At 44.1% G+C, this 13,707-nt stretch overlaps 1 protein-coding gene across 1 annotated transcript; it reads left to right on the top strand.

The window, feature by feature from the left end:
• Positions 1-3,615: 3,615 nt before the first annotated feature.
• On the top strand, positions 3,616-8,161 carry LOC147958316 (uncharacterized). The gene is made up of 6 exons (XM_087532048.1): positions 3,616-3,966; positions 4,470-4,769; positions 4,823-5,005; positions 5,609-5,763; positions 5,880-6,456; positions 8,153-8,161. Exons 1-6 carry the CDS (start codon positions 3,616-3,618, stop codon positions 8,159-8,161), a joined length of 1,575 nt encoding a protein of 524 aa, XP_087388174.1.
• Positions 8,162-13,707: the final 5,546 nt, after the last annotated feature.

The following is a 13,707-nucleotide window of genomic DNA, read 5'->3' as shown; positions in this document are numbered from 1 at the left end:
AAAGATGCTAAAACAATTTTTCTCCTACATTTGGATAGAACTGAACAGAAAATGTTGTCCAAAATGGCACAAGGAAAAAATGATGCCACATATTTAATTCTCTTTGTTGGCTCCAAAATATGGATAGTGTCGTTTTTTCGTTTCACCATTGTCATGCTTTGGTATCCAACTAACCACATATGAAACACACTAAAAACAAAGATGGGTCTAAAACGGCTGAAAACAAAAATAATAATACTCCTTCACATGAAAGAGAGATGAGAAAGACAAATTTGACGAGATGGGAAAAAAGTCAAAAGATCTCGCCGTGTTGTGATGTGTTTCATTAAAGCACAGGCATGCTAGCATCGGTGCCTATCAGAAGGTCATATCGGAAACTCGTAGCTAGCATGTGATGTCCGACGATCATGGGTGACTGACATGTGAGCCAGCTTGTTGTTGGCCATCCTTTTCTTTACGCAACTTTTAGAACGACATTGCAAGTTTTGTCAAAAAAGTATAAAAAGGAAGAAAGAAAATTTCTTGCAAGATATAATGGAAAAAAAGAGCTTTGTTGAGTTAGAAAAATAAGAAAAGAAAACAGAAAAGCTAATGCCGTGGCATCACGGATAGAACTGAAGTGAACATAATCTGTTGGCCGCAAAAGGCACAAAGGGAAGAGGGCTGATTTTGGCAAATGGTACCATCATAGGTTGGTATTTCGTTTTGTTTGGTACCATCCAGGGTTTTCATCCCATGTTTTATCTATTACGTGAATATTTAGACAGAGGGCTGATTTTGGCATATGGTACCCTCATGGGCATCACCTTTTTCCAGGTTGTATATTTGTATAATAGTTGATGGAGTATTGAATAGTATAGGTGGTACATTAGAGCTTCTCTTTCTGATTTGGTCCCTTGAGACTTAAGTGGTTTGATGGATACCATGATGATAGTTTCACACACGTGGTAGTCATTTCAATACAAAAAATCATAGTTTAGGAATTTTTACAACACCAAAAATTAAAAAATAAATAACTAATTAGTAAAATATATTGGTAATTGATTCTAGACCTTTTCCGTTCCTGAGCTGGTCCTTGATTTTATTGAAGTGAGAGGAATAAATACTAATATATTAATCTTACATTCTTAAGAAGTTGATCCCCACTACTACCAATTCTCTCAACATGCAGCCCGTCCACATCATCGTCTAGCCACCTCAGCAATTTCCATCCACATCACTTTAACTCTTGGTTTTTTCTCCATGTTCACGTAGCATCACTTGATGGTATTCCACCCAAAAGTTTTTTTACTAGCACGTGGCTTTAGTTACTGCTATTACAACCCACGAGAGAGCCTGCCATCCTACGAGATGACCCCTCGGTGCTCCACAATATGCGCCCCTCCCATTTGGATCTCTATTCCTCGACCAGCGGAAGTAGAAGCAAACCTCCCCAAAACAAAACGTCTTGAATCCCTCATAAGTTGGCCTCCCCGTCTCCCATCCCCACGGTATCAACCCCCGGCGAAGCAGTTTCAGCCACTTGGGAAGGATCCAAGTAAACACTCCTGCGGTCCGTCCCACGTACGCGGTGACGGTTGGTATGTCCGGAGATCATGGAAGCGATTTGTTCCCTCCTGGTTCCCGTGGTGCATCCGCCCCGTGTGCTCAGATCTGATCGCCGATGGGTGCCGTCGAGTGATCCCCGTCCCGCAGCGAGGTGCACTGTCCGCCCAGCGGGACTCCCCCGTATTCCACCAAAAGCCTTTTGGGTGCTTCCTAGGGCACATGATCGTAAAACACCTGTCTAGGGTTTCAGTCACAGACGCTGAGTACGAGCCGCCATGGAGAAGGTTGTGGGGTTGATGGAGAAGATGAAGCTGTCGGAGGAGGAGAGGAAAGGAGTGAAGATCCGGTGGACGTCGCGGGCAAAGGAGAGTAAGGGTGAGATCCAAGCGGTGGGGAAGGTGATGTCGGAGAGACCCGCGCACCCGTATGCGATCTGCCTATCGCTGGGAAAGTGCTGGTGTCCCCTGAAGGGCGTGGACTGCAAAGAGTTGGGCGAAAATATCTTCATATTCACCTTCAAACAAGAGTCAGGCAAGCGCAAGGCGTTGGAGGATGGACCATGGATGTTCGATAATGACCTCGTTGTGATGGTGGATTTTTTGCCGAGCAAGCAAATTGAGCAGTATGTGTTCGAGGAGGTCCCTGTTTGGTTCAGAGTGTTTGGCTTGCCGTTGGGGAAGATGGAGGAGGAGATGGCGGAGGAGATTGGAAATCTAGTAGGCAAGTACGTGGAGATGGACTCCGGAGTGGATGGTTCGGCGGTGGGGAGGTTTTTGCGCATTAAGGTGTGTATGCCGATCAATAAACCGATAATGAGGGGAGTCGCGCTGGATGAGGAGTCGGAGAGTGATGAGGAGAAGGAGCGTGAAAATGAAGGAGATGTTGAGAAGGAGAGGCCTTTTGCCGTTTTGAGTACGAATACCTCCCTGACTTCTGTTATATATGTGGAATCATTGGACATGTGGAGAAAGGGTGTTCGACCAAGCTGAAGAAGGGGGAGAAGGCGTAGTACGGGCGATGGTTGCATGCTGACATGGGGAGACGTCGTGGTCTAGAGGAAGGAAGGATGTGGAGAAACAACCAGAATGGGAGTGAGAGCGGCTCTGGAAATGGGTGATTGTATGGGGGTGGGAGGTTGGGTGGTAGGTCTCGCAGTGATAGCCTTAGCTGGCGAAAATCTGTCCCTCAGACAGGAGAGGAACGGACGGAGGAGGGAGAAGAAGTCAATAGCCCCAGCAAGATCACTAAGGCGTGCGGGGGCGGGGGGCTTCAAAAGAGGATAACCTTTCATGCGGACGGTGGAAGCAAGGAGGTGATCGACGCTAATGCCAATGGTGGGGGGGAGGAGCGGCTATGGAGGTGGAGATGGACGAGGGGCAGGTAGGCAAGGGAGGTGTGCTCCAACCAGAGATGCAGAGTGTGAAGGAAGTAGTGGAAGAAAGCACTGCAAAGGAGGATGGGAGAGGGAAGAGTGGCACGCATATACCAAAGAAATACAAGAAGGTTAGAAGGGAAGGGCCGGTGGTGTCAAAAGAAGACAGTGTAGTTGATCGTGTGTTAGGGCAGAAGAGGGATGTGGAGGGGGAAGAAGAGGAGCACTTGAGAAAGAAGGGAAGGGTGGAGGAGGGGGTGATAAGGTGATGGGTGCAACTGAGACGTCTCCTTTAAACACGATATCGGCCGGGCTGCCAGAGCAGCCCCTCCGGACGCAATGAGGATTGTAAGCTGGAACTGTCGGGGACTCGGGAATGGCCCGGCAGTTCGTGGCCTCTTGGACCTCAAGAGGGTGGAGGATCCCGATGTTTTGTTTTTGTGCGAGACAAAGCTGCTGGAGAAGGAGCTGGAACAGTACAGGTGGAAGCTAGGGTTGGCAAATATGTGTGCGAAGGACTCAGAAGGAAGGAGCCAGGGGTGGCTATTTTCTGGAGGAGGGGCATCAATCTCTCTTTGCGGTCGGTGGGTAGAAGGCACGTTGATGCGGATATAACGGAGGAGGATGACTCAACTTGGAGGATTACTGGAGTGTATGGGGAGTCGCAATGGGGAAGAAAGAAGGAAACCTGGAGGATGATGCACTTGCTTAATCAGCAACAGCAGGAGGGGAGGCCGTGGCTATGTTTGGGTGATTTTAATGAGATCATGTCTAATGAGGAGAAGAGAGGTGGTGTGGACCGACCGGAGGGGTGCATGAATCAGTTTAAGGAGGCGTTGGAGGAGTGCAAGTTGAGTGATCTAGGATACGAGGGAGATGTTATCACTTGGTGGAACAACTGTACGCGTGCGGAAGGGTATGTTTGTGGGCGTCTCGACCAGGCCACTGCTAACATGGAATGGTGTTCAAAATTCCCGGAGTTCCGTGTTCGGAATGAGTTCCCGAGGCACTCCGATCACCGGCCGGTGGTGGTGGACACGGAGGAGGTGGGGGACAGGGGAGGAAGGGACGGGGATGCTTCCGCTTTGAGGCCCGGTGGCTGAAGGAAGAGGGCTGCGACTTGGTGGTGGAGGAAGCATGGAGAAGAGTACGAGAAGGTGGAGTGCCGGATGTGGCCACGACGCTGGAGGGGGTGGCGCGTGATCTATCTAGATGGAGCAGGGATGTGGTGGGGGATACAGAAAAGAAGTTGAAGGAGGCAAAGCGAGAGTTGGAAGCTTGTAGAAAACAAGGGGTCTCACCCGAGAAGGTGGCTGAGTAGGTGAGGTTACGGTGTTTGGTTGATCATTTGGAGGAAGTGCTTGATATTAAGTGGAGGCAACGTGCTCATGTTTGGTGGCTGAAGGATGGGGATAGAAACACAAAGTTTTTCTTTCGATATGCCTCGGCGAGAAGGAAGGCCAACAGGATACGGAGGCTTAGGAGGGAGGATGGAGTAGTTGTAGAGGAAGGAAGAGAGCTCACTAACTATGTCGTGTCTTATTTTCAGGACCTATTCACCTCCAATGGCAATGGCCAATATGATGAGCTTCTCAGGGTTGTGCAAGTGAAGGTGACTAGTGCTATGAATGATAGCCTTACTGCTGCATTCTCTGATATGGAAATCAAAACTGCTCTAGATCAGATCGGAGATCTCAAAGCACATGGGCCGGATGGCATGCCCGCGGTGGTTTTCAAGAAATATTGGCAGTTAATGGGCAGGAATATCATTGATGAGGTGCGACATGTTCTGGAGGGTGGTGAGATGCTAGCGGGTTGGAATGATACTCATGTGGTGCTAATACCCAAGGTAAAAAAACCTTCACAGATAAAGGATCTCATGCCAATAAGTTTGTGTAACAGATAATCTCCAAAGTTGTGGCGAATCGCCTCAAGCTTATCCTGCCACAGATCATCTCGGATAACCAGAGTGCGTTTGTACCTGGACGGTTGATAACAGATAACATCCTCATGGCATATGAGATATCACATTTCCTGATGAACAGAAGGTCAGGGAAGGAAGAGTTTGCTACGGTTAAAGTGGACGTGAGCAAAGCATATGACCGTGTAGAGTGGGCTTTCCTTGAAGCGATGATGTATAAATTGGGGTTTGCAAGCAGCTGGGTCAAGCTTGTGATGAAGTGCGTAGTTTCGATGAGATACAGGATCAAAATCAATGGGGATGTCTCCCAACAATTTGTGCCATCTAGAGGGCTCCGGCAAGGCGATCCAAGTTCTCCCTACCTGTTTGTCATTTGTGCTGAAGGATTGTCGGCTCTTCTAAATGAGTCCCAACAGCGTGGTTCGTTTGGAGGCATACAAATCGGTCCGGGTGCGCCATCCATTTCGCACCTGTTTTTCGCTGATGATTCGGTACTCCTGATGCAAGCGCGGGCTGCTGAAGCTGCGGAACCGCAACGTATACTTCAGGTCTATGAGAGGTGCTCAGGGCAGTGTGTTAATCACGAAAAATCTGCAGTAATGTTCAGTAAAAACTGCTCCGGACAGACCAAAGGAGATGTGAAAGGAGCCTTGGGCATTGTTAGTGAGGTGTATAATGAGAAATACCTGGGACTCCCAGTGTATATCGGCCGGTCAAAACGAAAGGCCTTTGCTTATCTAAAAGACCGGATATGGAACTATATGCAGGGCTGGAATGAGAGGACTCTATCCCGGCAAGGCAAGGAAATTCGGGTTAAGGGTGTTGCGCAGGCAGTTCCAACGTTTGCAATGTCAGTCTTCTACCTCACCATGTCCTTTTGCGAAGAGCTGAGTTCTATGATTGTGCGGTACTGGTGGAGCCAGTAAGATAATGATAATAAGATCCATTGGATTGGGTGGCAAAAACTTACAAGGTCGAAGGGCAGGGGGGACTTGGTTTCCGGGATATTCATGACTTTAACATTGCTATGCTTGCAAGGCAAGTGTGGCGTCTGATTGAAAACCCAGACAGCCTGTGCGCACAGCTCTTGAAGGCCAAGTACTACCCGGAGAGCTCCATTCTGGATGCGGGCCAGGTCACAAACATGTCCTATGCGTGGCACAGCATCACCTACGGAATTGACCTAGTCAAGCAAGGGATGATATGGCGTGTGGGAGACAGGAAAAACATTCACATTTGGGACAATCCGTGGATACCTAGAGCTTGGTCTAGGCGTGTGATCACCCCTCATGGAGGAAACCTGTTGACGAGGGTCGCTGAGCTCATAGATCCATCGAGCGGCAAATGGGACACGGAACTGGTCCGAGATACCTTTTGGGAGGAGGATGCGGAGTTGATTCTTCAAATTCCTCTACGAGATGGAGCAGTCGACTTCTTGGCCTGGCACTTTGACCCCAAGGGCGTATTCTCCGTCAAGCAGGCGTACAAGCTGAAGAGGGCATTGGCCGAGACCGGGGCTGCACAAGGGGATGGGATTCCTCAGGTGGCCGGTGATCTAGAGGGTGGAGGAGAGGCAAGGTGGAAGAGGATATGGAAACTGCCATGCCCAGGCAAGGTTAGGCATTTTATGTGGCGCCTTGTGCATAACACACTAGCCACTAAAGATATTCTTTGTCGAAGGGGAATGGCAATTGAGGATCACAAGTGTTTCCTGTGCAATTCGAGAAATGAGTCGGCTAAACACCTGTTTGTGGAATGCCACGAAATTAAGCAGGTGTGCGGGGAATTGGCCTTGAGTATGCTAGACAGCGGCTGTCAGAGTGCGATAGCATTCACACAACCTTGGAATATTTGTGGTAGCTCGTCGAAAAGGACCGGATGATTATCATTGTCATGTGGTGGCAGTGGTGGACTCAATGCAACAAGGTTAGGGAGGGAGAGAAACCAATGGAGCACGCTCAGTTCGCTATTAGAGTTGCATGCACGGCCGAAGAATTCCAGGTGTGCTTTCACAAAATGGCCCCGTCGCCGGCATGCACCCCACGCTGGATCCCGCCCCCACAGGACATACTAAAATTCAATGTCAATGGTGCGTTTGTCGAGGAAGGGGGCAGGGAGCCTGGGGAGTGGTTGTTCGGGATAGCACAGGCGAGGTTGTGGCTGCGCGGGCGGGACGGATTGATCATGTCGCTGATGCGTTCAGCACCGAGTTACGTGCAGTGGAGCAAGCTTTGGATCTTGCGGCTGAACTGGGGGTCGTGCGGTTGACTGTGGAGATGGACGCTCTAATGCTGGAACAGGCTCTAAACAAACGCGCCCCTGATTGTTCGCGTCAAGCGCAGGCGATTGAAGACATTAAGGTGCAGTCCAGGCTTTGGTTCTCCACTTGTGTGTTTGCCCATTGTAAGCGCGAGGCTAATATGCCAGCGCATCATATGGCCAGATTAGGCCTCTCCCATCAAGTGCGTGATATTCTAGTTGCTGATCATGTACGCCCAGCAAATGTTGCTGAGTTTGTAATGGGCGATCTTGCCCAACACGTTTCGTAATAAAGCTCTTTGCTTGCCCTCAAAAAAAAAACCCCGGCGAAGCGACGAACGCAAGAGAAGCCAGCCTCCTATAGGGTTTGCGGTGGTCGTCCCTCCTCTAGGGTTTGCGGCGGCCGTCCCGGGGCAAAACCGGCGGGTACGATGGTGACGGTGGAGCAGCGACCGGATCTCAAGAAGATCGATCTAGAGGCTGGCTGGTGCATCAATAATCTCATCAACATCGTCGAGGGCAAGCCAGAGCCGCAGTTCAGCTCCAAGGACTAAAGGAGGAAGACATGTAAGTCGACTCCGTTGCCTCCTCTCTCCGGACATGCCTCGGCTCGGACCGATTCGTTCTAATCCAGTGCTGATCTAGGTTTCCCCTATTTTTCTCTATTTGTACTAGGCCCGATTTGTTCTAATCAGGTGTTGATCTAGGGTTTCCGCCCCCTGTTTTTCTATATTTGTCGCGCATCATGATATACAACATCTGCACTACTTGCAGCAGCTTTACGATATGTTCCTTGCATACTGGCAGGGGTATCATCTCGGCTGTGTTGGGCATTTGTCTTATTCAAGTATGTCCAATGGAATTTATGCATGGGCACGTATTCATTGGTCAAGTATTACATTACCAAGTAATTTGTTCCCATTGAATAGCTCTATCTGCCACTATCTGTAAGTAGACTCTCTCAATCTATTTTTTGTTAAATATCTTGATGTATACACAAGGAAGACTATCTTCTTTCGTGCTTCAGTTCACTGTTTTTTTTTATGCTTCAGGTGGACTGAGTTAAATATATTGATGTATACACAAGCCATCATAATTATCTTGCTGCTTTCTAAACAGCGTACTGAAGACTGTCTTCTTTCGTGCTTCTGGTCACTGTCATGTTTCATGCTTTAGGTGGACTGATTATAAGCATTACGTCCTAGGTGGTAAATAAAATAACTCAACCAATTTCAAAGTGATGTGTTACTTGGTGCTGTCCAACTCTGAAACGTTTTTCCACTTCTTATTTTCTTACTGAAGGTTAATTCGCACACATGCTACAGTCTGAAGGTACATGCAAATTTTATGTTTCTGAGTTGATATACATACTCCCACATTAGAATATACTAGAAAACTACATATCATGATGGCTCGCTTCCTTTTTAATTCAAATCCCACAATAGTTCCTCTATACTAACGTATGTGTAAGTGTTCCATGTAGGTTTAGTTTCTTTTGTTTGGTCGATGGCAGATCAGCAAAACTGAATAGCGTTCTAGAAATTATGATTTTTTTGCAGGGACAAAAATTATGAACACTATAGTCTCTTAATAGAGGAGCCGGAGCTGCAGTTCAGCTTTGAGGACTAAATGAGGAAGATACAACTGTTGGAATTATGTGTCCTGCAACTATATTCAAATTACTAGAAAATTACTAATGTTCGGAATACCTCATTATGGAATTATACATGTATTTATACATGAAATTGCTTTAGATGATTATCATGGAATTATCACTTGTTGGAATGTACTTAAGTAATATATGCTTAAGGAATCCGGTCGATTATCATTGGAATACAATATACTATTTATATTGGAAAGACTATCCGGGTACACTGATGATTGGAAGGAGCTAGATCATATAGTTAGGTTACAGCCCTAATGTTGATCTACGTAATTAGAGGAATTTACACTCTATTATGGCGCGTTGCTCACAAACGCGTGCTCCGGGGACATAACGGGTAGAATCCGTTAACAGACAAATATGATCGTGGTTGGTTATTTGATCTGGACTCTATCCCGGAAACTAGTGGAAAAGATTAGGAATCTTATATCTGTATAAGAGGTGGACTCTTTGTAAAGACAGTGTAAGAAGGTCCCTACCCCCTAGCCTCAGATATGCGAATTGTGAGCGGCACCACCGATAAGCGCAGAGAAATTAAGGGGTAGACCGCAAACCCTAAATTTCTAACATTGGCATCAAGAGCAAGGTTCGTCCGACGGGTGATCCGGCTATAACCGGAACAATTGCTGATCCGCTGCATAACTCTGCCGACTTGGTATGTCGCTCATCTGCAGCGTAGTAGCCTCTTTCAGATCGACCCGTCGCCGCCGCTTTCCTGGTGCTTAGCTTGATCCTGCCAACCCGCTGCCGTGTCGTACTCCCGTGGCGCAGTCTGTTTTTTCATCATCTGTAATACTCATGCGCCGCTGCCGAGTCCCACGTTCTTGTATTGCGTACATTTGCATTCGATCGGAGAGATAGGAGTACTATGCTACTACCAAGTAGGAGCAGATCGATACGTCTGCGTGTGCGATCAGAAGCACGGCAAGATTCGCTGCCGGAAATCGTTAATGGATTTTGTTATTAATTTAATCGGGTATGGAGGTCAAAGATTTACTCAGCATCATGTAACCGTCGTGCAGGGACAACTATACAAGATTAAATATGTCACTCCCTGTGAGATAATTTCCTATTGCACATAGATGGAGGGATCCTGGAAAGCAATGGACATGCCCAACTTCTGCTCACGTGGATTGAGGAACAATTTTTTGCTTGCTTCTGATTGTACTAGCAAACTCATAATGGAGGGCCGCAAGTAATAACTCGCGAATACGGAAGACAGTCTACGTTTATTCTCTCGTTCGGGTTCAACCGACGAGAAGCCATGCAAGTTGATACTTCACCAAACTGAGAACGCAAGGAAACACAGATTGCTAGAGGTTCTGACTTTTGAGCGATCGAGGAATAGTACTACTTGCAGATTAAGTACTACTTTTGCCCATCAATAAGCAATTCAAGTGGACCGAGGAAGGATTACAGAGACGTGCTCACGTCATTTATTCAGTTGATTTCTGAAGTCTACGGATTAGATCGGTAACACTTTTTTTTCTCAATAATGACACCCAACGGTATTTTTCTCTTTGTTACTTAGAGCATGGAAATCATGATTACGTGACTCTATTATCACGGTTTGGAAATAGATAATAATGGTTATATATTCTACGGTGAATGTTGTTCACATTATTTAACAGAACAAACCGGAAAGGCAAAATTAAAATGTCATTGTTATGGAAAAGGAAATATATAATGTGACACCTGGAATATGGATAACCTATGACTTGCATAATTATTTGGGGTTATTCAATTGGTTCTTTTTTTACTATTCAATATGAGAGTGATTACATTGCATGGAAAATAATGTGCAATCGGAAACACCTTCTTTTTGGGCAGAATATCTCTCAGAAATTATAGATAGTTGGTTTCTTAGTGCAAGTCATAGTTGTCATAAACTATATGCCAAAATGGTTGGAATAATTTTATATACACTTGTCATCGTGAGTGGTTATTCAATCTATCCAATATGGGATACTATTTGTTCTATGAAGGAAGACATGAAAATCTTTGAGGGAATGATCTGACCAATTATGGTTGACTACACCTTGAAGAGGAAGATATATTTTTTGCTAATAGAATTGGCTAAGAGGAAGTGCCTATTATGGAACATCACTTATTTATGGAGGAAGATGGGAACCACTCCATGGAAAAGGAAATTTGCTCGCACTTAACGGGCAACTTTATTGTCATGCAACAATTTCAAAGGAAAATTGATGTACTTTGGATTGGAAATTATGCCATGAAACTCCCTTGTGGAGGAAAACTATTATTGTTATAGGACACTATGTGCAACTTCAGTGAGAAGGGATTTGGTTTATTGTTCTATCTTGGAATTTATTGACTATCTTATACTATTTGGAAAAGGAAGAGTGGAAATATTGCTCAATAATAAAATTAGTGCATTACGGAATTTCACACAATGGTTTATTCTTTCTTGATGGTCCATTGGAAGTCACCAACCCAAATTGTTATTTGGGGAAGATAACTCCATATGGAGGAATATCGACAATGGGAACACATGCTTGGAATCTATTATCTACATCATCAACGACTTGGTCACATATCTTGGAACTGTATCAAGAGGCTTATTGATTCTGGAATTTTAAACTTTAGTGGGAGGACTATGGTACATGTGAAGCACATTTTTTTAATATACCTTTTTTATTAAGGTGGAAGGAGATAAAAGGCTTCACATCGTTTCTATTTGATATACTTATGGTATTTATTTGGACATCCCCACTAGAGGTCTGATTATTTATTTTATCGCATTCATTAATGATTGTACTTGATATGGTTATGTATATACTTCTTCAAAATATAAGTCAGAAGGTTTTATTGTGCTGGTCACATGTTATACTGATGTGGAAAATCAGTTGATTAAATAATATCATAATTTTAACAACCGATTGGTGGGGGGAGTACACTTCAGGAATATATCGTTTGTATGTAAAGAGCATGGAACTATTCACCATTGAAATATACCGTACACTCCACAATTGAATGGAGGAATTGAATGTCTTGTATACTCCCCTGGAAAGAAGCATTGTGTACTGTCATTTGTTGATATCATTATCCATCTAGTACAGTCACTTGACTGGAAGGAAATCTTCTATTTTGGCATTAAATTGCCAGTTATTACAAAGCGCACACCAGGAAATGTTCATGGTTATTCTAGTGGATCAAAGGGTGTTTCCTTAGTTATCTGGAAAAGGAATACTGGTGGAAAGTAGGAACACAATAATTTTTATGATCAAGGGTGGAATTATTGACAATCATACTGGAATATAATCTTACCCCAAGGAAACTAAAAGTGACACTCCCAACATGACTTGCTTAGAATAAATGGGAGGAATTAGCTTGGAAGATCATGTCTGGATAATTGTTATGCATTGTTGGGGGATGTCACTCTAAATTTTAGAGGAATCACTAAATTGATCTTAAGTTTTTTTTTTCAATGTCAACTATGGGTGGAAGAATTGCGGGAAGGAATAACCTCAAATGAGGAAGAGCATAGTTTGGGAACTTAATATCATACCAAATAACCGCAAGCCTATTGTCTGGAAGTGATTTTTTTGTAAGGATATTTGGCTCACTGGAATATTTAATGTCACTCTTGTTATTAAATTATTCACACAGAGGAAAATATACTTTGTGGGAACTCTCTCTCCTGGAATTTTGGGAAAGAGGAACTAAATACATGGTTTGCTAATTGAGTATATTAATGTATGGTCTTATAACAAGCTTCACATCAATGGAATAGCAGGTCATATGGTTTTCTAAATGAAGCAAGGCGGTCATCTACAAATGTAAGTGCAAAGTATTTTGCATTATTATTGTATACATTAACATTGTTTTTTGTTGTTTGCAATGATAAAGTCACATTGATGGAAGTGAAAGCTTGGTCATCTTTTAACTTTCATATGAAAGGAACATTTGAAACATCCTATGTTTTACGAGTAGAAATACATACAAAATATTATGAAATGTTTCTCTATGGAAAATTGCAAATCTGTTAAAATACCTTTGATAAAGGGAATCATACTCGGTGAGGAATTACATTTGAACTCCTGAGGAAAAATGGAATAATAAATGGTACTGGAATTCGTATGTATCTTCATTATATTATCATAATTAACTTAGCTTTCGGAATTTATGTTGCATTCAAGCAATGGAAGGAAAGATGAACAGCTAAGGGAATCTCACACATTATATAAGATTGTGGAAAGTGCATCACAACCTGTCACTTGTTTTGAAATTTATATTGAAGGTAAACACACTGAGGAAGCTATTACTGTATCTATGAGATGATAAATAAGTCCAGGTACGCATATCCTTTTTTTGTGAAGTACTAATATGGTGTGGATTCACTGACCGAGGTCAGGAATTTCTTTCCAAACATGGTTGCTTATGGAGCTTCATGTACTGATTGGATTTGATATTATGTGGTTTTGGAAATTGTATTCAACATGGTTATCATCTATTTGACTCAATGTGGAATTAATCATATTATTAATATATGTGATGGAAAACAATTGATGCGGAATTTCCACTTGAGGAATAAAATACTCAAGGTGCCTATAAAGGTGGCATTACACTCGAGGGAGGAATACTTGAGGCGCCGAGGACAGCTATGCTGGAATAATTAGGCGGAAACTAAAGGTCTCTAGTGATCTTAAGTGTCACAGCAAGGAAACATACTGAGGGAAGGTATCACTATATATTTCTTTGGATTTTCAACGTATTGTTAACCTGGTTGCTGATCCTTTGACTAAGCCTATTAGTCATGAGGTATTTGGTAAGCATGTTAAGGCTATGGGTTTAAGAATATTGAATGATCGTTTTGGACAAGTGGGAGATGTTGGAATTATGTGTCCTGCAACTATATTCAAATTACTAGAAAATTACTAGCGTTTGGAATACCTCATTATGGAATTATACATGTATTTATAC

The sequence above is a fragment of the Triticum urartu genome, chromosome 7A (assembly GCF_056163025.1).
Source record: "Triticum urartu cultivar PI428250 chromosome 7A, HENAU_Tu73, whole genome shotgun sequence".
NCBI classification, from domain to species: Eukaryota; Viridiplantae; Streptophyta; class Magnoliopsida; order Poales; family Poaceae; genus Triticum; species Triticum urartu.
This window is presented reverse-complemented; position numbering and strand designations above follow the sequence as displayed.